At 47.7% G+C, this 25,690-nt stretch overlaps 1 protein-coding gene across 2 annotated transcripts; it reads right to left on the minus strand.

Annotated features, from left to right (window-relative positions):
* Positions 1–1,391: 1,391 nt before the first annotated feature.
* On the minus strand, positions 1,392–24,044 carry HEXA (hexosaminidase subunit alpha). 2 transcript variants are annotated; one of them, XM_083586685.1, is made up of 14 exons: positions 23,759–24,044; positions 22,371–22,466; positions 20,780–20,845; positions 20,450–20,496; positions 19,705–19,815; positions 16,126–16,227; positions 14,088–14,220; positions 13,114–13,294; positions 11,943–12,029; positions 10,587–10,659; positions 7,779–7,959; positions 6,916–7,006; positions 4,478–4,582; positions 1,392–1,655 (listed from the first exon to the last, which is right to left on the minus strand). In XM_083586685.1, the coding sequence occupies exons 1-14, from the start codon at positions 23,994–23,996 to the stop codon at positions 1,592–1,594; spliced, it is 1,575 nt and encodes a 524-aa protein (XP_083442811.1). In that variant the 5' UTR covers positions 23,997–24,044; the 3' UTR covers positions 1,392–1,591. The 2 variants fall into 2 exon arrangements, with proteins under 2 accessions (XP_083442811.1, XP_083442810.1); XM_083586684.1 differs by having other exon boundaries at positions 11,943–12,025; positions 13,110–13,294; positions 23,759–24,042.
* Between the last annotated feature and the right edge of the window lie 1,646 nt (positions 24,045–25,690).

The raw sequence follows: 25,690 nt of genomic DNA on the forward strand, positions 1-25,690 counted from the left end.
TTGCAGTGTTTATCTGGTCACATTCCATTCCTTCCACTGTTCACCAACTAGCATATGGGCTACGGCCATAAATAACTCACAGAGAAACATGTCCAGTCTCTTCCATTAAAATTCCGCTCTGGAGTTCTTCCTTGGCACACAGTTATAAACATAATCTTTTCTCAAATTCAGCCTCTTGCTGGATCTACAGTCATACCTCCGGTTGCGAACGTGATCCGTGCGGGAGGCACGTTCGCAACCCGCAGCCCTCATAGCCCGAAGTGCTGCGTCTGTACTTGCGCATGACGCAATTCAGCACTTCTGTGCATGATGTCATTTTGTGCTTCTGCGCATGCACCGAAACCTGGAGGTAACCCGTTCTGGTACTTACAGGTTCAGCGCGGTCCGCAACCCGCAGTGTTCGTAACCTGAGATATGACTGTATTTGGCAGCCATTCATTCTTCTTGCTCTGCATTGCTCCATCATGCTCCTGGTTCAATCCAAATATAATTTTAAATAAAGTCTATTCAACTTTGGTCGAGGGCATAACAAAACGTTGTTAAATTCCTTGCTGAGCATAAATCTAAAGCCTCTCTCCTCTTTTCCACGGTGACAGACAGAATAATATAGTCGTGGCTACACAAGTCTCTTTCATTTTGCAGGGGAGGACAAGAAGAGAGAAGACCATTTGAAAACCATATGAAAGCACGAAGCACCTTGTCGTCCCCCTTCCTTTCCCGGTTGTTGTAAGGATTCTCAAGCTTCAAAGAAAACATCCAGATACCTTCCAAGAGCCAAGCCCAGTCCTTTTGGCAGCTGACTGCAGCCTATTAGCACATGTCCGTCCAGGAGCGCCTCTTAATTAATGCCAATTGTCCAAATTATGGAAGAACCAACCAGAAATCATGTCGGAGACGGAGGCTCATCTATGGCAGGGACACACTCCCAGGTCGCACCTGTTCTGCCTTTCAAGTTGGCATACATGGGCTTAAGCGGGGTGCAGTGAGCTCTGCAGACCCCACTGCAAACAGTGTCAGGATTTTTACCTCATAAATCCTGGCTTTCCCCTGCCTGAACCTCCCTGCTGCCCGTGGAGGGCAGCGAGGAGCAACTAACATTGACTTGTGACGTAGCTAGAAACCCAGAGTATAACAGTGTTTTTTAGGTCCTGGAAAAAGTAGAAAGAACTATAGGGGGGCTCAGTGGCTGGTAAGGATGCTCTCTTGGTGATGTGACAGCTCTAGAATTATTATTTTTTGGTGGGGGCTTGGGCAGATACCCCCTGTGGGCCGTCCTTGCCTCTGCCATCATTCTTGGGCAGGGGGATTGTTTTTTGGGGGTGGTGGTGGAGGGTGTTCAGACCCCCCCAACATGCACACATAATATACATAGAGTCCAGTAGACCTCTAGGTTTGTTTAACTGATTTTTATTATCATTCTTATTTTAAATGGTGTGGCTTTTTTGCTAAGACCCAAGATCAATAGTGGATTGATTTCCCTTTGACGAATAATTGAAACTTTTTATTGAAAATAGTACTAAATCAGTGCTACCCTCTCCATGCCTACAGTGGTCATACTGATATGGTAGAGAACAGGATGAGGGTGTAGAAGTCAAAAGGCATTGTATTCATAGTCACAGTATCCTGTAAACAGTGGCTCTGCCCGGATTCCTCGCCTGCAACAAAGAAGAAGAAAAAGCATATCAATGGAAGATCACACTGCTTTACAAACAAAACAAAAATTAAATATGCTCAATGAAGATGTGCTTTTGTTTTTTCATTTCACAATATTTACATATACAGTGGTACCTCGGGTTACATACGCTTCAGGTTACAGACTCCACTAACCCAGAAATAGTACCTTGGGTTAAGAACTTTGCTTCAGGATGAGAACAGAAATCGTGCAGCGGCAGCAGGAGGCCCTATTAGCTAAAGTGGTGCTTCAGGTTAAGAACAGTTTCAGGTTAAGAACGGACCTCCGGAACGAAATAAGTACTTAACCCGAGGTACCACTGTAGCTTCTAAGCAGTTTACCAAAAAATTAAGAACATTTAAAATGATCCATAAGCGTCAAAGAGATTGAAAAACATTCAAAAGACAAATGCAATCAACACTGTGCAAAAAGAAATTAAAACACACATCCGCATACTGCATACTAACAGCGTTCTGAAGACACCCCTCAAGCCTTTTTTAAATCATCTGTCAATCCACAGAGAGACCAGGGAATTCTGAGAACACGTGCTGGAAAACATGCCTTACTTGGATTCCGGTGAGTCACTGAATCACAGAACTGTAAAGCTGAAAGGGACCCTGGGGGTCATCTAGTCCAACCCCCTGCAATGCAGAAGGAATATGCAGCTGTCCCTTATGGGGATTGAACCTGCAACCTTAATGTTATCAGCACCACACTCTAACCAACTGAGCTATAATTTTGTCTATCTTTTATTGCTCCAGTCTCTAAAAAGCAAGGGTGGGAAGGACTGGGGCTCCTCCGACGTTGTTGGACTCCTGATTCCATCAGCTCCTGGCCAGAATAGCCAAGGACCAGGGAAGATGGGATCAGGAGTCCAGCCACAGCTGCAGAGCCACAGCTGCTCTAAACTAACAGCAGCCATTCCTTGGTACATGGAGATCTCCTTTTAGCAACTGACAGCTGCTTGCGTTAGAGGGGGAAAGTTCAGAGGCAGCCTACTCTGAAAACCAATTGACATGGGGCAAGGAGCTTTCATGCCCTAGCTTGGGGGCTTCCTAGAAGCATCTGGTTGGCCGCTGTCAGAAAGCACAACATTCCCAGATACCTGTGGGAAACATGCAAGCAGGACCCGAGCAAAGGAGCCACTCTCCCCTCTTGCAATTTCTTATCTGCTCTTATGTTCTTATTAGTTGCAGCTGATAAATAAATTGAGCCTACATGTCCAAATATTGAATGATATTGTGGGCTTCCCGGAGGCAATTAGCTGGAAACTGATTATGTGAGCCTTTGCTCTGTTCTAGCAAATCTCTTAGTTTTCTTTCACTGTGCAAAGACAGTTTGGGAACCGTGGTAACACTGCACTATGCCTGCTTGCTCAGAAGTAAGTCCCACTTAAATGAATGGGACTTACTCCCTGGGTAGCTCAGTTGGTTAGAGCTGCTTCTTCTTCTTTAGCGATCCCTCGTAGCTGAGTAAGATTGTTTTCCATGAACATGGTCTTAACGGTGAGTCTGTAAGTGACTGTGGAGGCAAATTCTGGATCCACACATCCTTCCACAGTGAGGACATAGGTTTCTGGGTGGGAGTTGATAATGGTGTGGATGTGCCAAGCATGCCTTCCTTTTAGCACGCTTCTCCCTTTTGTCCTGAGTTCAAGCGTCTTCAAAGCCCATGATACCTTTGGTAAAGGCTGTTCTCCAACTGGAGCGTTCGCAGGCCAGTGTTTCCCAGTTGTCGGTGTTTATACTACATTTTTAAAGATTTGCCTTGAGAGAGTCTTTAAACTGCTTTTGTTGACCACCTGCATTACGCTTCCCATTTTTAAGTTCGGATAGCTCAGTTGGTGCTAATAACGCCAACGTTGCAGGTTCGATCCCCATATGGGACAGCTGCATATTCCTGCATTGTAGGGGGTTGGACTAGAGCAGGGGTCGGCAAGGTTTACCTCGCCTGGGCCGGTTCACTCCAGTGGAGATCCCTCTGTGGGCTGGATCGTGTGCACACGCTTGCGATTTCCAGCATGTGTGTCTGCGCAGATGTGATTTTCGGCGTCTGTGCATGTGCAGATGCAACTTCCAGCGACGTGGAAGCGAGTCCCCGCACTGCGCTGTGCCGGTTTAGCGCAGTGCACGGGGACTCGCCGAGCAGGTAGCTCGGTTCGGGGAGCGGCTCGTAGCCTGGTTAAACAACCCCCATGGGCCGCTTGTGGCCCATGTGCCTTAGGTTGCCGACCCCTGGACTAGAGGATCCTCAGGTCCCTTCCAACTCTGTAATTCTATGATTCCCAGTCAAGCATGGACAGCAGCTTAAGAAGGCCTGCCTGGTCTCCCTATCTGGCACACAAGACAGCATCAACCTTATTGGCCAAGCCATGCCCACCTGCCCTGCGCCTGGCATAAAATACAAGGAGCAAGGCAGTTACAGGTGGGGCTTGGCCCAAAGCAGGTTTGCTGGCACCACTGATCTATGCTCTGCAAGCGTTGACAATCAGCTGGTTGCTAAGGTTTGCAATGTACTGTGCCTGTTTGATTTCAAACAGTGCAAAGCAGGTCGCCTGGTGTCACAGCCGGTGATTGACATATGGCCAGATCCAGTTCCCCACCCCAGCGTACAGGATTGCTGCCTGAGGTGCATGGAAATCTCAGGACATTAAGCACAAAGGCCTTTTTTGTATATCCAGCTACAGCTCACAGGTTCTGCCCTTTTCACTCTCCATGGCTAAATGCGATGGTCACATTGCACGTCCGTTCTTGAGAACCACGGGTACAAACGAAACTTCCCAGAGGACCCAGCAGAGGGTGTTACCTGAGGAGGGTGCACCGGAAGTCTCCCAGCCTCCTATATGCATCCTGCAGGTCTCGGACCGTCGCGTTGCTCCAGAGTCTCTCTGCTACAGCCCCAGCTCTAGGCCTTGAGGAAATAAAACAGCACAGCCCTCACGTCAGAAACTATGACAGGGCTGGTGAAAATAAGTCACAGCCTAGGAGCAAGCACTGAACCCTGGCGAAAGAGGCTCCTGGGTTAAGCTTAAGGAATGGCACGCTTGCTTGGAACGTGAGAATTCTGACCAAAACGGAAGCAGGAGCGGAAATTCTCACTATTTGCTTATTCATTCCGTGTCCAGGACAGAAATCAATCCAGTGAACACAACGATGGCTCTGGTAGCGAGAAGGAGGCCGCCATCTCCATTGCAATCACGACATTCAAGCCTTAAAGCTAAAGGCCACCACAATCCGGAAGTAAAATAGAAACAGAAATAGGCAGACAAGATATAATGGCAAGAGCAGAATCTCCTCTACACATATTAAGAGCAAATGGAAAAAATCCTCTGCAGGGAATTAATTGCAAAGGCCTAGACACGTGGGCAGGGCAGGGCAGGGCAGGGCAGGGCAGGGCAGGAGGAGACTTAACATATTTTTCTGTGTATAACACGCTCCCTATTTTGGGGGACAAAATTAAGAAGATGGGGGGGGAGATTGCCTAGAGTTGTTAAGCTTTGTTAGGGGAACTGCTGAGAGATGTGTAGCATTTTAAGGGGGGAGGGATTGCCGAAAACCCCTCACCCGCCGCATGGATGCTGACAACTGCACGCATTGCTGGGGCCGCCCAATTGTCGCAGCAGCAGCCAATTGCCAACAACCCTTGCCACAACCACCAATCAGCCGCCCTATCACCGCTGAGAATCTGTGACTCACGGCTGCAGCCAATTACACGTCCCACCTCAGCACTACTCGTGTATAAGATGAGCCAAGATTTTTAACATGATGTTTTAATAAAACACCCTCGTCTAATACACAGAAAAATACGGTATGTTGTTGGACAGACCATTACCTGCCCGTGCAGAAATTATGGGGCTCTGGCGAAATACTTGGGACCTGCCCACTCCTTGGGACAGGTTTGCTTTGGTTCCCTGTAGTAGCATGTAGTTGGTGACTAGTGGTGCAGGGATGTCGTTTTACATCAGGGGCTTTTTCAGTCTGGGGGATGCATTCTAGGAAATCTTCTGGGCTCCACATGCCAGAGGCAGGCAGAGCCAGAGACAATAGCAGCCAAGGCAGCATGAGAATATTTTACCTGAGCTCAGGAGGCTAGTTTCTACACATGCCTCTCTAGTCTCCATCCCATCAAGCAAAACATGCAAATGAAAGGCAGTTTGGAGTCCAAGGACACATTCCAGCCAGGGAAGAACTCTTGGGATGTGAAGCCTGGGGAGAGTTCAGAGGGCTAGACCAGGGGTCGACAACCTTAAGAACCATGGGCCACAAGTGGCCCATGGGGGCCGTTTAACCGGCCCATGGACCCTTGCTGCCCGCTCGGTCGGCTCCCATGCGCCGTGCTAAACCGGTGCGAAGCAGAACGGGGACCGCCTTCTGTGATGCTGGCCGGCTTACCATTGGCTGCAGAAAGCTCCTGCAGCCAATGGGAAGCTGCGCACACCTCCTCCACACTGGAAATAGCGTTTGCACGTGTGTGCGTGTGCGCACAGACACACACACTGGCCCACCGCAGCGTCTGTGGGACTGTGAACCGGCCCAAGTCACAAAAACTTTGCCGACCCCTGGGCTAGACAGATATGACCCCCCAGGTCTGAGGTTAAGGTCCCTGGCCCCGAAGGGATATTTACATTTGTTTACACTGAATTTACACTGAATTACGCGGGTGGCGCTGTGGTCTAAACCACAGAGCCTAGGACTTGCCGATCAGAAGATTGGCGGTTCGAATCCCCACGATGGGGTGAGCTCCCGTTGTTCGCTCCCTGCTCCTGCCAACCTAGCAGTTTGAAAGCACGTCAAAGTGCAAGTGGATAAATAGGTACCGCTCCGGCGGGAAGGTAAACGGCGTTTCCGTGCGCTGCTCTGGTTCGCCAGAAGCGGCTTAGTCATGCTGGCCACATGACCCGGAAACTGTACGCCGGCTCCCTCGGCCAGTAAAGCGAGATGAGCACCACAATCCCAGAGTCGTCCGTGGCTGGACCTAACAATCAGGGGTCTCTTTACCTTTACCTTACACTTGTTTACACTGAATTACATTTGCCATTTTAACGCCTAAACGAGTTTGGAGAGGTCCTTTTGCATCTCGTCACTATCTCTTTTTTCTGTATTTTAACAACTCTGAACCAGCTTAGTATCATCAGCAAACCTGGCTGCCCCTCTCTCCTGCTGGGAAGCCAGAGGCGTCAAGGACACATTCCAACCAGGCAAATGAGCTCAAGAAGGACCTCCATCAGTGACCGCTGATCTTACCAGAGTCTTGGGGTTAAGTTTGTCACATCCACATATTCACCCCACATGCAGGCCTCTCCTCCAATCACCAGCTTCTTCTGTTCTGGGCTGCCTGTCAACAAGATGTATTCTTCAAAAAAATGTATTTAAAACAATAACATCTAAAACATTAACAACATCTAAAAACAGTCACATACCCTCACAACCATTAATTTCAATTGCCTGGGTGAACCTCCCACCCACCCCACTCACACATGAAAACAAAGACCACCACAGCCAACCACAAATAAACAGCCATACCCCAGGCCAACCCCAACCTCTCTCACCACCAAAGGAACACAAGTGAACAGCAGAGAACCTGCACAAGCAATGCTGACACCAAACCCTACATATAGTAAGTAAAATAGAAACATCGCCACCCGACCGCACCCCCACCCATCTCCCGCCCCTCCACCTCTTTCCCCCTTTTCTTCCTAATATCTCAACAAATGAAACTGATTTGTAAAAATGTTACATGGGAAAAAAATATGAGAGAGAGACATTGCACACTTTTGTAAATCAATAAAATCTTTAATAAATAATAATAATCACGCACCACATGAGGGAGGGCATTCCACAAATGGGGAGCCACCACCAAGAAGGCCCTGCCCCTGTTCTCTGCCAACAAGGCAACACCCAGTGGTGCCACCACTAGCAGGGCCTCCCCTGCCAATCGTAGGGCCTGAGGGGGTCAAGACTCAGGGAAGCGCTCTTAGGTGGTTGGGTCACAAGCCATTTAGGGCTTCACACGCAAGGGCTGACACCCTGCGGGCGGGCCTGGTGACTCACAACCTCTCTGCCTCACAGCACCCAAGATAGCAGGAAAGCCAACACCAAGAACGTACCTTCAAATGCCAATGGCTCCACCTGGTGAACAGCCATCCAATCCTGTCCATAAGAGATGTGGTTAAGATACCAGGGGGCAGAGAGAAGAGCCCGGTAGCCGGCTTTGGTGACGCGAGCCATCTCTGCTTGGTATGTCCCTGCGTTCTCTCTCCACACGTGTATCAGGGTATCAGGCTTCACCTGCCCAAAAGAGAAGCAAGGCAGGGAAGCACGTCAGAGACCAGAGACCAGGGAAGGGCCCTGCGTTCAGTTAAGACAGCAGGGCGGCCGTGGAATCATGGGAAGCCGCAACAGTGACGCCACGTGAATTACAGCCATTCTAAATGGAGATCTTTATCCCAGCTGCTATCTGCACCGGACTTGAACTGAATTTATAAGCAGGTGCTGTTGTTGTTCCAACCTGCAGAGTTGCTTTCTTTCTTACTGCTTTTTATATGCAATGGTTTTGACTGCTTTTTACATCTGCAACTGTTTTATGTATCTGATATTTTATATACCTTATATATCTGGTATCTGAAGAAGTGTGCACGCATACGAAAGCGTATTACCAGAACAAATTTAGTTGTCTATAAGGTGCTACTGGACAATTGTTTATTTTTATTTCGACTGCGTCAGACCAACACAGCTACCTACCCGAATCTAGAATCATGGAAGGCACCACATTGAGCTGCATGAAATGGAAGTCCATCCGTATCTGAAGAAGTGTGCATGCACACGAAAGCTTATACTAGAACAAACTTAGTCTATAGGTGCTACTAGACAATTTTTTAATTTTTTGAGTTTTGTATATCTCTTTAAAAAGGTAAAGGTACCCCTGCCCGTACGGGCCAGTCGTGTCCGACTCTGGGGTTGTGCGCTCATCTCACTTAAGAGGCCGGGAGCCAGCACTGTCCGGAGACACTTCCAGATCACGTGGCCAGCGTGACACAGCTGCTCTGGCGAGCCAGCACCAGCGCAGCACACAGAAACGCCGTTTACCTTCCCGTTATTTATCTACTTGCACTTAGGGGTGCTTTCGAACTGCTAGGTGGGCAGGAGCTGGGACCGAACGACGGGAGCTCACCCCGCCGCGGGGATTCGAACCGCCGACCATACGATTGGCAAGTCCTAGGCACTGAGGTTTTACCCACAGCGCCACCCGCGTCCCTTTATTGTATCGTAAATCACTTTGGCATGTTCCATGGGAAGCAATGCATAAATTAAATTGATAATAGTAATGAATTAGAAAAAATAATAAGGAAACCAGAGAGGAGATAACGCTTTCTCCACCACGGTGATCCTGACTAAATCCCCACCCCAACACTCTTGCACACCCCGGGATACCCCAGGATCACCATTCATCAGATGTGTAGCATGTGCTTAATCAGACGTACCATGTGATTGATATGCATGCATTGATTGGCTCATATGTATGAATTATTATTATTATTACTACTAATATTCCTAATATTAATATTTCTATACTCTCCTTCATTCGGAGATCCTAGGGCAGTTCACCACAGAAAAATACAAAATGAGAACACAAAACAAGAAGAAGGTGAGCCAAAGGGACCAAACACACACAGGCTGCATGCAAAGCTCAATGTTCCAGGCACTCCTGTAATACAGGAACAGCCTGAACGGGACAGACAGTGGCAACCTATTCCTCTTTAGAGCAAGAGCAGAACAGCTTAGTGCTTAAAGAGAACAAAAGGTGGGTCAGAAATGCAAAGCGGCTTTGGGAGAGAGGAAGGAGAGAAGCAGCATTGCAGACGAGTAGCAGCTAGAAAGAGCCAAGCAGCGCATGAGATCAAGCACACCTTTTGTGATATTCTCTCAGCTCCGCTGGCTGCCAACTCATGCAGGCCCTGGGTTAAGGAATCAGCGCCCCTCTAGGTGCCATTGGTCCCAGGCAGCAAGGCCAAGATGAGACTTGTAGGTGATGAAAGATTCATTCATCCCTAAGTGATGTGCTTCGATACAGCAGTCCAGCCAGAAGCCCAGGCAACTATGGTGGGGATGTGCCAATGGGGAAATGGCTCTTATTCTGGCCTCTCAGAAACGTAATTGCGACCTTGACCCAGCCCAGGGGTAAGGAACCTCTGATCCAGGGGTCAAATGCAGCCCTCCAGGCCCCTCTACCTTGCCCTTGGGACCCTCCCCAGGCCACACACCCCTCCAAGCTACACCCTTTCCCACCTGTAGATGCTGAGGATAGACCTTGGGACCTTCTGCATGCAAATCAGATGCTCTACCATTGAGCTACGGCCCTTCCAGGTACTTTGCCTTGAGAAGGAATACAGTCATACCTCTTGTTAGGTCCGCTTCATGTTACGTTCTTTCAGGACACGCCCCGCGGCGACCTGGAAGTACCAGAAAGGGTTACTTCCGGGTTTCGCTGCTCGCGCATGTGCATGCGCAGAAGCGGCGAATCACGACCCATGAACATGCAGACACGGGTTGCATTCTGCTCATGTTGCGAACAGGGCTCCGGAACACATCCCGCTCACAACCAGAGGTACCACTGTATATGGGACGGTTGCAAATTCAACGACACTCCTGCTCAGCAGCATTTGGTGGGGAGAGGGGCAGAGGGATCCACAGTTATGCAAACATTCTTCCTACATTGCAATTGCTCCACTACCAGATCTTGCTGCCACGACTTTTGCCCAGCTGTCCACATAAAAGAGAAGGCAGGAGTGGGGGGGGGGGAGAGAAGAATTTCTGCTGCACCATGCAAGAAGCAGATCCATATATTGGTTGGTGGAGGGGAGAGAAAGTTGTGAATAGGACACAGCAGCTGGAAATTCACCTAGAGGCCTTCTCACCTTCACTCCGTTATCAAAAACTTCCTGCCATACCGCGTAGCCTTTGTTGTAGGAGGAGACTATATCCAGCAGCCTGGAGTAAAGAGAAAGAACTACTGAAAAAAGGAGGTGTTTCCCATCCTTCCCATTTATTCCTACTTTGCCTATATTCCAGGCAAAGTACCTGGAAGGGCCATAGCTCAGTGCAAGAGCATCTGTTTTGCATGCAGAAGGTCCTCAGCTTCTGCAGGGAGGATACCCAGAGCTTACAGAGTTAACAGCTCAAGGAGAATGACGGCCTGTCACTGGGGGTGTGTTTGCATATGGGTATTGTACTCTGTGATGTGAATGTTTTTACTTTCTGTTTTGGCTGCGATAGGAGAAGCATCATGTCTCTGCTCTCTCCTGGCTGATTTGTTGTTTTGCTGCTGTACAATAAAGCTTCGTAGAATAGAGGAAGCTGCTGTATGAGAGTTTTATTGCATGGCTGAGATTCCTTCTGCACAGGCACACTGCTGCTCAAGATACTCTGCTCTAACTGGGAGAAGCAGATTGGCGCAGTCGAAGCGGACTGGAAGCCACAACAGTGCCGCTGTTCGCAGCCTTGATGGACGCTCAAGGGAACACTGACCCAGGATAAGGCACCTTCCTGTGTTCCTTCATTTGCACTCCCAACTCAAAAAGCTGGCTTGGATAGTCATATCTTAGCTTAATAAACCAAGGTATGAATGAGTCCACAGAGCACATTTGCTCCTTATTTTGCACGAGCTGCAATTAATTAACAAGTTGCCCATCTGGTCCAACGGAAAAACTGTAATCACTAGCTTTGGAACATGTCAGGCTATTAACTTCAAACCATGGTTTGTTCTAAAAGTGGTAACCATAGTTTCTTATTTGAACAAATTGGAGAACTACACAGTAAGCCCACAACTTATGTGGGGGTTACATTCCAGGGACTGTACCAAAAGCCAATGCAACTGGAGGAGGGAGAACGAAGAGACTCAAGTGCTACTAGCCAGTCCCAGCTACTCAAAAGTAGGTCCCACTGACTTCAGTGGGGCTTACTCCCAGATAAGCGTGTATAAAATTGCAACCTAACTTGGATCAGTTCTCCAAACAGTTCAAGAAAGGGGCAAAACCAAAAAGGACTGTAGGTAAATATCTTGAGATTTGGAGAGGTGGTGGGAGATCAGAGTTTTGATAGTCTCTGCAAATATTTTTTTATTTATGTTTCCCTGGGGAGGCCAAAAGCAGAGGAATGCACCTGTACAAGAAGCATCACCTGGAAGACTGGGGTGATCATCCAACATCTGGCAGCAGTCCCTACAGCTTCTGCTCTGTGAAAGCCCCTGAGCAACTGAGAGCAATGGTCCTTACCTCTGGATGTAGAATGATTCCAACTTGGTATAGTCTTCGCCAAACCCCATCTTCTGCATAAACGCTTGAACATCTGGATTGGACTTCCTGCATGGGAAGGAGAGGAGCTAGATTGGAACCACAGAACATGTAGCACCCACCAAAGGCTCTGAATGATGGCTTTCTCCGAGGCTCAACAAAAATAAAAACAAGAACGGACCTCTCATCCTGCACACATCGGGTGATTTACTACGTAATCACAATGAACTGCAGTATACAAAGTAGAATCCTCCCTTTCTTTTAGCAGAATCCCTTTTGATTTTGATTTCTTTTTTAAGCAAGCATGATTTGCTCCGGAGGGTAGGACAGCTTCAAGTTACAAGAAAGGAGTTTCTGATGAAACATCAGGAAGAACTTTCTGACAGTATGAGCTGTTTGACAGGGGAACGGACTCCCCTAGGAGGTTGTGGACTCTCCTTTCTTGGAGATTTCTAAGCAGAGGTTGGGTGGCCACCTGTCATGGATGCTTTCGTTGAGATTCCTGCATTTCAGGGGGTTGGACTGGATGACACTTGGGGTCCCTGCCAACTATATACCTCTATGATTCTAGCCACTCCAGATGACAGGAAGAAACCTGAAAAGAATGGGCAGAGCGTGCCTACTGGTCAGGAAAATCTGCCTTTCTTGTGGATATCTATAATTAAAATGCTCCGGATATGTAGTCTGATGGAAAGTAACAGAGATGGAAAGGGAGACTGTATCTGATGGGCATGTAAATATATTGCGCTTGTTTTATGACTTGTTGTTCTTTTGGCGTAACACAATCAGCCAATTACATATTAAAAATATGAGTCATTGATTTGTTGCTTGCATGGATGCATTTATCTAGTCAATTTTATGGGATAGGGAAGTCAGAAAGGAAGGACCAAACAGAGTTTCAGCAATTCTGATGATGGGTGGAGGAGTTTTTGAAAGATTCACAACATCTCCCAAGAAAACTGTGTGTGTGAGAGAGAGAGAGACAGAGAGGAGAGAAGAGAAGAAACACTTATGGTTCACAGCAAGAAAGCTGTACATGTACAACAAAACTATTATCCCAGAAGACACAGGTCACTGAAACTAGCCAGCTTCTCTCCTTCCCCCACCTCCCTGTCACTCCCACTCCAGATCCCTCCAAGAAATCAAGACTTGCCAGCATGTGAAGTCAACCTCATCTCCTCCCAGGTGAATGTAGAAGTCTGGAAACACAGAACTGACTTCGGCAAAAAACTTGGCCATGAACTGGTAAGTTGTATTGAGGCTGGGGTTGACTGGCCCGTAGCTTCCGGAGGGATTGGGGCCCACATAGCAGGGAGTCAACAAGCCTGGGATGCCTAAGATGAGAAAAAAACAAAAAACAAAGGCAGGGGTTGGATTGGGGTGGCAGGGAGTCTGCTTAAACACATGGAGCAGTGAGCAAAAGAAAAAAGCAAGCTCTGCATAAACAGCCCTAGAAGATAAGGCACTGGTCCCCTTTGCCAAAAGGGACCCAATGGAAAGACTTGTAAAGCTAAGAATAGCATGCAGAAAGTTACAATTCACTAACAGCCCAATCCTAACCATGTCTATATATCAGAAGAAGTGTGCATGCACACGAAAGCTTATACAGTACCCAGAACAAACGTAGTTGGTCTCTAAGGTCTCCTCTCTTCCTCTGAAAGTCCAACACCATCTCCTTTGTCTTGCTGATAATAAGGTGCAAGTTGTTCCCTAGGCACCATGTAGATATTTTTTGGACCTACCCTCTATACGCTGATTCATCTCCACCTGTTATTAAACTCATTACGGTGGTGTCATCTGCAAACTTAATAATTGCAGTAGACAGGTCAGATGGTACACAATCGTATGTATACAATGAATACAGGTAGGGACTTAGCACACATCCCTGTGGTGTGCCAGTGCTGATTTTTAAGGAATTAGATGTTACATATAATGTTAAATACATTAGATTTACACACTGAAAGAGTCATATAAACACCTGGCTCAAAGAGCTACATATCTAGCACACCTCTTTCAGCTAGGTGGTTTTCGTTTGTGTCCAGATCCTAACTCTAGACTCAGAATATACATTGGCTCCAAGAACCACTAAGTACGCCATTCAGCTGGTCGCTGCAGGCCAGCTCTTACCTGGACCCCACGAGAGAGTATGGCCAGGAGTGTCAAATTCGGAAATCACCCTGATCCCACGCAGCCGGGCATACTCAATCACTGTCTTCACATCTCTGGCAGTGTACACATGGGTGGTAGGGTGGAAGGCTCCCTGGAAAGGCACAAAGTCACAACATCTTACTGCCCTGCAAGTCTTGTTAAAATTGTGTCTAGGCTGGAGTCCTTAAGAGAAGTGGATTATTCAAAATTCTCACCTAGTCCATCTGCAGTATACATTTAAAGCAGTATCATGCAACTTTAAAGAGTCATGGCTTCCCCCAAAGGATCCTGGGACATGTAGTTTGTTAAGTGTGCTAAGAATTCCTAGGAGACCCCCTAATCCCCTCTCGGAGATACAATTCCTAGAGTGGTTTAGCAAACAATCCCTCTTTCCCAGAGAACTTTGGGAACTGTAGCTCTGTGAAGATAATGTGAGTCTCCCAACAATTCTCTGCACCCTGGAAAAACTACAATTCCCATGATTCGGGGGGGGGGCAGTACTGTTTAAAGTGGTATGATACCGCTATAAATGTATAATGCAGATGGGGCCTTCAGCCTGACAGAGATATTGCTCACCCTCAAAAGTTTAAAGAAAGACAAGCATAGTGCCAACTCCAGGCTTTGGAGACTCTTTGGGAAAGACACCCTCCTTTTAGGAGTCTGTACCTTCACTGTCATTTTCACCAGCTGTTCGGGCTGCTCCTGTTCCTCATTGCTATCACCTACTTTTAAAAAAGAGATGCCGGTGGTGCTGTGGTCTAAACCACTGAGCCTCTTGGGCTTGCCGATCAGAAGGTTGGCGGTTCAAATCCCCGGGACAGGGTGAGCTCCTGTTGCTCGGTCCCTGCTCCTGCCAACCTAGCAGTTCGAAAGCACGCCAGTGCAAGTAGATAAATAGGTACTGCTCCGGCAGGAAAGTAAACGGCATTCCATGTGCTCTGGTTTCCATTACAGTGTTCCGTTGCACCAAATGCAGTTTAGTCATGCTGGCTACATGACCCGGAAAGCTGTCTGTGGACAAACGCCAGCTCCCTCGGCCTGAAAGCAAGATGAGTGCTGCAACCCCATAGTTGCCTTTCACTGGACTTAACCGTCCAGGGGTCCTTTACCTTTACATTTTGCCTACCACCTGCTTTGTTTGTCAGGCAGAGAGCCAATAATTAAGAAGGCAGTGGCATCTACCACTCCTCCTGATTGCCACCATGATTTACTAGGTCCAGGTAAAAGGCAGGTGGACAAGCCTGTTTCAATGGGGTGACAGTAAGAGCTGTTTGACGGTGGAACAGTCTCTCTCGGGAGGTTGTGGACTCTTCTTCATTAGAGGTTTTTAAGAAGGGTTTGAATGGCCATCTGTCATGGATGCTTTGGATGAGATTCCTGCACTGCAGATTGTTGGAACTACATGACCCTCAGGGTCCCTTCCAACTATGATCCCATGCTTCTATAAGAGGAGGAGCAGGTCCAGGGAGCTCATCCATGGATCTCCTGCTAAGATATGGACACTCAACACATGCTTGACCAAGCCGATCCTTGACCCCAGCCCCAGAAAGGCAGTTTCCCAATGAGCAAACAAGACCACGACAAGATAGGAAATACAGTGGTACCTCAGGTTAAGTACTTAATTCATTCTGGGGGTCTGTTCTTAACCTGAAACTGTTCTTAACCTGAAGCACCACTTTAGCTAATGGGGCCTCCTGCTGCTGCCGCGCCACCGGAGCACGATTTCTGTTCTCATCCTGAAGCAAAGTTCTTAACCCGAGGTAGTATTTCTGGGTTAGCGGAGTCTGTAACCTGAAGCGTATGTAACCTGAAGCGTATGTAACCCGAGGTACCACTGTATACTTCAGATGCACGCAACGCTGCAGTTTTCCAGAAGGGCACAAGCATTAGGTTTCAACACAAACACTGTATTCCCAAGAATTTCCTAAACAAAAGCAGGGGTGAGGAGGGAGGTCATGTACAAGTCCCTTGCCAAGTCCTTAAGGGATTCTTTGGTAAACTCCTTGTGCTGGCTTACCTTTTGGCTGAGATCTGGGAATGTCACGCTCTCGTACGGAAAGGATGGGTCGTCCACAATGTGCCAGTGGAACACGTTGAATTTGTTATAGGCCATGGCATCCTAGGGAATTGGAGAGCAGCACACACAGTCCTGAGAGATTGATTAGAAACAGCTGCTGGCTGGCTTTCTCAAGAAGCAGCCCTGCAGAGCTCACGTGGGGTCCCAAAAGTGAGATGTACCCTGGGTGCTGTTTGTCACTGGACGTCTTCCCCACCCACAAACCTAGGGATGGGGAGAACCTGGAGCCCTCTGGATGGTGTTGGACCGAAGTATCCATCATCCCTGACCAAAGGGCATGCTGGCAAGGACCAACGGGAGCTCAGAGTTCAGCGAAATCAGGAAGGTGACAGGTTCCCCATCCCTGCATTAACCATGCCTGAAATCACCTTTCTACTCCAACATGGTCTACATTCATATATAAAAGGTAAAGGGACCCCTGACCATTAGGTCCAGTCGTGGCCGACTCTGGGATTGCAGCGCTCATCTCGCTTTACTGGCCGAGGGAGCCGGAGCCGGCGTACAGCTTCTGGGTCATGTGGCCAGCATGACTAAGCCACTTCTGGAGAACCAGAGCAGCGCACGGAAACGCCGTTTACCTTCCCGCCAGAGTGGTACCTATTTATCTACTTGCACTTTGACGTGCTTTGAACTGCTAGGTGGGCAAGAGCAGGGACCGAGCAACGGGAGCTCACCCCGTCGTGGGGATTCGAACCGCCAACCTTCTGATCGGCAAGTCCTAGGCTCTGTGGTTTAACCCACAGTGCCACCCACATCCCACATTAATATATAAATTATTACAATTACTAAGAGTATTCAGAGAGACTTCAGAGGCTCCATGTTATGCTTTATCCAGTCTCACAAGTCTTCCAAAGCGAAGCAGGCAGCTAAAGCCAGAGCCTTTTCAGTTGTGACCCCTGTCACTGGAATTCCCTTCGCAGGCAGGTTTGCCTGGCGAAGCCTGCATTTTCTTTTCAGGACCACACAAAACTGCTTTAGTTTGCCCAGGCTTTCTCAGGGGTTCTGTTTTGTTTGTTAATCCTCCCTCCCTTCCTTTTTACGTTTTATGCCATATATAAACCCCTGGATGCAATTAAACCTAAACATTGCAGAAAAGGAACATCCTAGACCCTTTCCTCTGGTGCTGAGTGCTACGTCACAAGACAATCTGCTGCCAGACACAACATGTATAAATGCAGCAGGGTCTGTGGGTGAGGGAGGAGTCTACAGGCACAGCAGTCAGAAGCAGATTTCTAAAGAGAGATAGCAGGGTTCTGCACTGTTTTTTAAAGCAGATTCACTTCCTGCCATGCTGGGGTCATTCCAGTCCACGTGCATTTCCTCCCAGTTTTAACCCCTTCTCATTCTTCAGGCTAAAACTGGGATTACTGCGGAATTGCAGGACCCTGTTGCACTATATTAGGCCTGCAGAGATCATGGCAAGTGGATCTTGGCCCGTTTCAGGAGTACCGTATTTTTCGCTCCATAGGACGCACTTTTTCCGTCTTAAAAACTAAGGGGAAAAGTCTGTGTGTCCTATGGAGTGAATGCAGGGGGAGGCAGGCAGGAAAAGCCCCCAAGAGCCGCACACAAGTTTCGCGCAGCTCTTGTGGGCTTTAGCCCAGGAGGGAGATGGGACTGACGTGGCCAGTCAGTCCCTTCTCCCTCCTCGTAGAAAAGCCTATGGAGAGAGTCAGAACTTACAGGGTTAAGAAGTTCTGAGTGACGTCTCACATTCTTTGAGGCGTGGCATAGAACACTGAGGGGAGTGTTCTTCTACTCTGTCTCACAGAGTCTGTTTTTACTCCGTCCGGGAGAGGAGTGGAAAATGAGTGCTGTGTCACCGGGAAAGTTACGATTTGTTTTTTTACGAGAATAAAGCTATTTGTAAGATAAGGAAGAAAGCGTGCGTCAGCCTGATTTACTACGCACACACGGCTTACCGCTTCTGCTTCTGACGCTGTGTATTTCACTCTGCTAACTGCAGCTGGAGACTGCCCGGAGGGAGCAGAGCAACGCAGGGAAGCGTGTGGACTCCGGGGGCAAGCAAAGCTGCTAATCAATTTCCCAATAAAGCCTTGCGCAACCTTTCCAGCCGGGGGAGGCTGCGCAAGGCTAAAGAGGAAGCCAAGGCAGTGAGTGCCATCCATCCCACTCGCTTCCTTGGCTTCCTCTTTAGCCTTGTGCAGCCTCTCCAGCCGCAGGAGGCTGCGCAAGGCTAAAGAAGCCAACTTTTTAAAAATCTCTCTATCTCTACCTCTCTTTCTTTTTTCTTCCTTTCTCCACCCCCTTCTTTTCCTCTGGATCAGTGTTTTTATCTAGATTAACGTTTTAGTTTGGAGGGGAGGATATTATAAAAAAAGGAAACTTTGCAGCTTTTATTTTAGTATACAATAAAAACAGATTAAACAAAACACAAAAGAAGGAACTAGCATAGAAGAAGAAGAGAAAAGGGAAAGAGGGGGGGATACAAAGCCATTTACCAGAGGTAGATCTTAACCCTTGCCTCACCTGGGAGCTTCTCTGGGCAGGAATTCCCTCGGCTTAAGTGGGGTGGGGGAAGAGTGGCAGGTAGGGGGGTACCTACCTAGACAGTGAAGCCACATGTCTCTCCGATGAAAACTGGGAGTGGGCATTGCGTGAAGTGGCTGTGGATCTCCTGCCGCAGAATTGTAGGACTGTATAGAGTTGGGAGGGCCACCCGAGGGTCATCTAGCCCAGCCCCCTCACAATGTAGGAATGACAGCTAAAGAACGCCAGGCAGATGGTCCCCCAACCGCTGCTTAAAAGCCTCCAGTGGTGGAGACCCCCAACACCTTCCGAGGTCATAGAATTGCAGGGTTGGAAGGGAACCCCAGGAGTCATCTAGTCCAGCCCCGGTGGACAGCGGGCGCGATCCATCCCGCTGCGCAAGGCTAAAGAGGAAGCCAAGGCAGCGAGCGGGATGGATCGTGCTCGCTGCCTTGGCTTCTTCTTTAGCCGCGCTGGAGAGGTTTGGCTCCTGGCTGGAGAGGATGCGCAGCTATGGCAGAAGCCAAGACAGCCAGCGGGATGGATCCCGCTCGCTGTCTTGGCTTCTTTGGTCTTTGTGGCTGGGGGGGAAAACCTGGGCTTCCCCCGCAGCCCCGAGAAGCTCTGTCCGTTGCTCTTTGGGGCTGGGGGCGGAAATAATATTTTTTCCTTGATTTCCCCCTCTAAAAACTAGGTGCGTCTTGTGGTCCGGCGCATCCAATACAGCGAAAAATACGGTAACTTTGGTTAGGTTCTATAGCAGTGTTTCTCTAGCCTGGGTGCTGGGACTACAACTCACATCATCCCTCTAAAATTTTCCCAATCTTCCAACTCAAACAGGTTAATTCATTTTCCTTTTTACATAAAAAAAGGCCAAAAGGGGTTCTCTGATTATTACTAATAAATGTCCGCAATAGAGCAGAAAAATCTGGAGGACCACAGTTTCTACACTTCTGATTCGGATGATCATCTGAACCAGACTCGTGAGTTTTCCAGAAAGACTAGCAACACTAAGCCAAATTCACATACCAGTGTCTCCAGAATTGCTCTCAAAGGCAAGTAATGGCGTGACGTATCAAGCAGCAGACCTCGGTGAGGAAAGCGGGGAAAGTCAACTACATCTGTCTTGTTTATGCGGAACTGTGCAGGGGAGAAGATGAACGACAGTCAGGAGAGTCTCCAAAACCCTTCGATGGCAAAGACCATCCCCAGGGCCCAGGCCAGTTTTTACTACTGCAGCCTTCCCCAAACCTGATCCTTCCTTCCACCCCCACCCAATGTTGTTGGTTCACATCTCTCATCACATCTGAGCATGGGCCTTCTGCCTGGTATGGGGCAGCTGCTCCAGGTTTGCAAGTCTGACGGGCAAGCCCTGAAAATAAATGGTATTTGCTCGATTATTCCAATCAAACACCCCCAAAGCACAAGTTAGCAGCTACTTCCTCTGCCCTGTCATCTCAAATCCCTTGCCTGAGGGAAAGGATGACGGCTGGCAGAGGGCATGGTGGGAGTGAAATGCAACCCATTTGACTCAGGAACAGGGCATTCTTGAACTTAGCCTCTGCAGCCGTTTTTTCAGCTGGCCCTGCTGAGCCTCATTGTGGCTAGAGGTGGGGAAGAATATCCCATGGGCTGTAATTCAGATGTTCTGTGATTCCAGTGCAGTGAAAGGAGAGCCTGCAGGATCAGGCCAATGGTCCTTCATGTTTTCACAGTGGCCAATCAGATGCATTACGTCAACATCACCAACCATGGAAGATCCATATTCACTCACCGCCCCATCATCGTCTCTCCAGGCGAGTTGGCTGAAGGTCTCCAGCCCTGTGGAACAAGGCAAGATCAACTTAAATGTACATGGTATAAAAACAAAACATGGGAGCGTAGAAAGTTGTCTTCTACTGCGTCGACCCATTTGCCCATCGAGCTCAGCCAGCTGGGAGTGGCTCTCCAGGATTTCAAGCAGGGAGTCTCTCTCTACCTGCAGAGGCCAGGGATTGAACCTGTGACCTGCAGCATGCAAAGCAGATGCTCAGCTACTGAGCTATGGACCTTCTGCTTACACAGACCCAGGAAGAGGGGCCGTGGGAAAATTCAGTTGCCTTACCTCTGAGAGCTCCCCATACAGTATGTGCTGTCAGAAGCATCTGCTCATCTGAAACGGTCAGCTTATCTGAAAGAGCATCAAACAAAAGAGTTGTTAGGACTTCTTAAAATGTAGCCTTTCTCAGAATTATGCCAATATATGCGGAACCTCAGAGAGATAATGAGTCTGTTCTTCTAGGTTTATAGCAGGGGCCAGTAGAAGGCAAATAAAGCATCTATACTGTGATTTTCAGCAGCCTAGACTCCTAAATGTGCAGCAGCAACAGCAACAAAAGTACACTCCCATCAATTTGGCCAGCCTTCCCCAACCTGGTGCCCTTGAGGTGTTTGGCACTTCAGCTCCTATTCACCCCAACCCGCATGGCAAGAGATCAGCGATGAGATGAAAAGTTCAGTCATATCTAGAGGGTCTCAGTTTGACCTCCTCTGCTCTTATTCTTCCTAAAGTACATAGGGCAGTCTCTGAAATAAACAAACGTATCCTAATTCAGCATTCAGTGAGTGATGTCTGTTGCAAAAGGTAAAGGTAAAGGACCCCTGAATGGCTAAGTACAGTCAAAGGCGACTATGGGGTTGCAGCACTCATCTTGCTTTCAGGCTGAGGGAGCTGGCGTTTGTCAACAGACAGCTTTCTGAGTCATGTGGCCAGCAGGACTAAACTGCTCCTGGTGGAACGGAACACCATGATGGAAATCAGAGAGCACGGAAACGCTGTTTACCTTCCTACCACAATGATACCTATTCATCAACTTGCACTGGCGTGCTTTCAAATTGCTAGGTTGACAGGAGCTGGGACAGAACAACTTAAGCTCATCCCATCGTGTGGATTTGAACCGCTGACCTTCTGATCGGCAAGCGCAAGAGGCTCAGTGGTTTAGACCAGTGTTTTTCAACCAATGTTCCGCGGCACACTGTTGCCTGGTGTGCCGTGGGAAAAATTGAAAAATTCGAAAGATTTAAAAAAAAATAATGTCAAATTTGCGCCCACTAGGCGGGCGCCGGACTGTGTCCACCCTATTTTCCATCCATCCTGGGTGGGGATCAGATCGGATGGGATCGGATGAGAGTGGACAGGCGGTCTGCTCTCATCCGATTCCCCATAGAGAGCAGCGGGGATCTGACATCTCCCTCTCCGCACACAGTGCGGAGACGGAGCTGTCATCCGCCGGCTCAGCGGGGATCAGCGGATCGATCCCTGCTGAGCAGAGAACGATCCGCAATGTTTTTGTTTGCCATTAAAGAAAAAAATATTAAACCATGCTTGAATGTCGGAACTGGTTACTAAAATTTACTAATACTTTCTTTGTGTTTATTTGATTCCTATTCAAGAGAATTACTTTATATATAGTTAATATAGACACAGAGTTAAATTTTTTAACATTTTCTAATGGTGGTGTGCCTCGTGATTTTTTTCATGAAACAAATGTGCCTTTGCTCAAAAAAGGTTGAAAAACACTGGTTTAGACCACAGCGCCACCAATACCTGCTTGCAATACTTTCCAGCTGCACTGAAGCAGCTCTCGAGCACAGTTGCTCAAACACAGTAGCCCACACAGCTCTGGAGGTGGTGCTAAGACACTTGGTTCTCTTACAGCTCTCTGAGGAGTCCAGCGAAGGGTAGCCATCACACCCTGGCTCGGCGACACTCACAAGAAGCTCATTACAGGGCTCCTCAGAGTGGGCGTTCCCTGCGAAACACAATTGAAGCAAGCAAGAAAGAACAAATGAAAGATAAATCATGGTCTCTGCTAGCACAGGAAACATCTGTCAATGAATTTGGGCAACGATTACATTTATTTCTCCCCTCCCCCTATAATATTATGAAAATTATTGTTAGGGCTGAGAATATGGTGACCATTGTATCAAAATTGTATTGATGATGATACAATATAAAATTGAATTGCAATAGTGAAGAGTATGTGTCTTAGGCATAGATTTATGAGTTTTTAATTCACATTTTTCTTTTGCTTGCCCATGCAATTTATTATCTGAAATAAAAGAAACCTCCTGTCCGTGGTGTTTGATGCTGCTCGTTCAAACATCCTGAGATCTTCTGGCAGGTGTCATTGTCAAATGATATGACAGGTGTCCACTACTACCTACATACATTCCAGAAACAACTGGAGGTATTTTTGTTCCAACAAGTTTCCCCAACTGCATACCTGGGTTTTTACCACGAATGTCTGCTTTGTATGGCTCTACTTCTATTTGAAACACCTTTGCTGTTTTTGTGCTTTTAACTGTTTTGCGTTATCTTTAGGGTACATTGCCCTGAGGTTGTTGTTCAGAAGGCAAATAATGACCCACGTTCTAGCTGGGCCAGAGGCTATGCGGGAAGAGCAAGAAATATAAAATTGACCTTTGTATACCAGGCTAGTTGCCACAGTCCCCCCCCCCAATTTATTGCAAGAGGTACAGCCATGTTCAAGGACTCATTTGAGTGAGACAACAGCAACAACAATGCATGGAGGGTGCCAAGCAGGGACTGTGGAGGGGCGTGGCCTACAGAGGGTTCTGGGGGCCAGATAAAAAGTCTTAGAAATGCAACTAAATAAACATGACTTGCATTATTTTGGACAACAGCATTATTAGTGTAGGAGTACATTTTAAAATAATGCACATGACTGTGTTGATACTCCTTTTCCCCCTACACATACACACATCCCAAACAGCAGCAGCACCTCGTACCATAATATTTAGTTTATCAGAATGAGTACAAATGAAATCCTTTGCATAATTTTCAAAGTTTTAAAATTGAAATAAAACTGCTGGATGCAATGCTTTCTACAAACAGAGGTCAGACTCGGCCACGCTCGGAGCTTTCAGTTCCCCAGCTTGGAAGGGAGGAAGCGGCGTGTCTCTGGGCGTGCAGAGTTCCCCTCGGCAATCAAATCCCGCAAGCCCCGCAAAGCGTGCAGATATGAAAGAAGAGCGGTGCTTCTCCTTGAAAATCACCCTTAGCCCCCCAACCCCGCCTGACCTGCGTCTTCGAGTCCGGGAAGGAAAAGCAGCGCCCAGTAACGTCGGAACGCCTCATCCAGCACCGAACAGCCGGGCCCCACGGCCGACGAGTCGGCATAGCCGAAGCGGAAGCTCCGGGCTCGGAAGCGGCAGCCGCCCTGGGCAGCCTGGACCAGCGACTGCGGCTGCGGCCACACGGCAGCGGCGGCGGGGGCAGCGGCGAGCAGGGAGAGCAGCGCGCAGCGGAGCCCCGCCATGGTCGGAGAAACGCCGCCGAGCGGAGGATGCGGCGCAGGGGGGTGGGCGGGTCATGTGACCGTGCAAAAAAACCGGTCGGAGGGGAAGCGGGCACTGCCCCGGGGACAAGGCGGAGTCGGGGAGCAGCCCGTGCCAACGAGCCTGCGGAGGAGAGGGCGAGGGGTTTGCAGCCCTCTCTGCGCCTGCAACCAGCGCCGGATTTACGTATAAGCTAAACAAGCTCTAGCTTAGGGCTCCACTCTCTTGGGAGCCTCCCCCAAAGTGGATGTACATTTCCAAAATATAAGAACCAAATAAAATAAAACCTACATACAGCAACAGTGTTTTGTGTTGTGTAGGCTCCTATGATGTAAGTCAGGGGTAGGCAAACTAAGGCCCGGGGGCCGGATCCGGCCCAATCGCCTTCTAAATCCGGCCTGCGGTAGGTCCGGGAATCAGTGTGTTTTTACATGAGTAGAATGTGTGCTTTTATTTAATTTTTTCCCCAAATTTTTTTTTATTGGTTTTCACAACATTATAAACAAACAAACACATAAAACAAACAAACATAAATCACAATCTTATTAAAAATTACGCTTATGAACATTGTTAAGTGACTTACTTCCCCTTGGTTGAATTTCATTGCATGTCCTTTTAACGGTTTTCCAAATCATAGTTCTTAAAATAATTTAACTTAAACATTAACATCCTTAGATCTTCACATTATGAAATTAAACATATTAATTCATCATTTACCTTAAATAAAATCCTAAGCCAATTAAGTATCTGCAAGCTGTTTTCAGTTAGTTTAACTTAACATATTTAACTAAGTAATCATTAAATTTGATCTAATCTTTTTTTTAGCAGCCCTAGAATACCCTCTCTCCCGACAGACTTGCCTGGTTTCCTATGTTGCAGACTTTTCAGCACCAGAGAAAGACCATTTTTATTTATAAAGTTTCCTGCATCTAGAATTTGGCACTATTCTCCTATGCTGGATTAAGGCTGGTTCTCTGCTCATTTTACGTTGTTTCTGTGCTAGTTTTTACAACAACATTGACTTGCTTTTCTGCTGATTTCAGTTTTATTTTTATGTATTAATATGCTTGAAGTATGCATTTGTGATGTGGCTTGATTGTGCTTTTATACAGTGTTGTAAACTGTTCAGATGACTGTGCTGAATGAGCAATATAAAAATAAGTGGTGTGCCTGTCTACTGAGAAGTAAATGCCACTGGGTCTCATTCCAAAAAGCCTAACTTCACATATATGTTGGAAAAGATGAGTCTCAAAATCTAACCGTTGGAAACAAAGGCATTGCTTGGAATGTATGCCATTCTTCAATGTTTATGCTTGTTATCATTTTCTCTTCAGTTTTGATTCAGTTATTTAATCAGGACAATTTTTTTGAATTGCTCTACACGATGGGTATAGATTTTTCTTGGTACTTACTGACATTATTATGGAAATGTGGCATACAAATAAAACATGATGTGAAAGGGCTTCTCCACACAGTACATAATTACATACCTTGTAGAATTTGCTACAAGATGTTGTGGCGGTTGCCCACTTCTGTAGATTTAGACCAGTGATGGCCAAACTTGGCCCTCCAGCTGTTTTGGGACTACAACTCCCATCATCCCTAGCTAAAAGGACCAGTGGTCAGGGATGATGGGAATTGTAGTCCCAAAGCAGCTGGCGGGCCATCTTTGACC

The sequence above is a fragment of the Podarcis filfolensis genome, assembly GCF_964270895.1.
Source record: "Podarcis filfolensis genome assembly, chromosome: 14".
NCBI classification, from domain to species: domain Eukaryota; kingdom Metazoa; phylum Chordata; class Lepidosauria; order Squamata; family Lacertidae; genus Podarcis; species Podarcis filfolensis.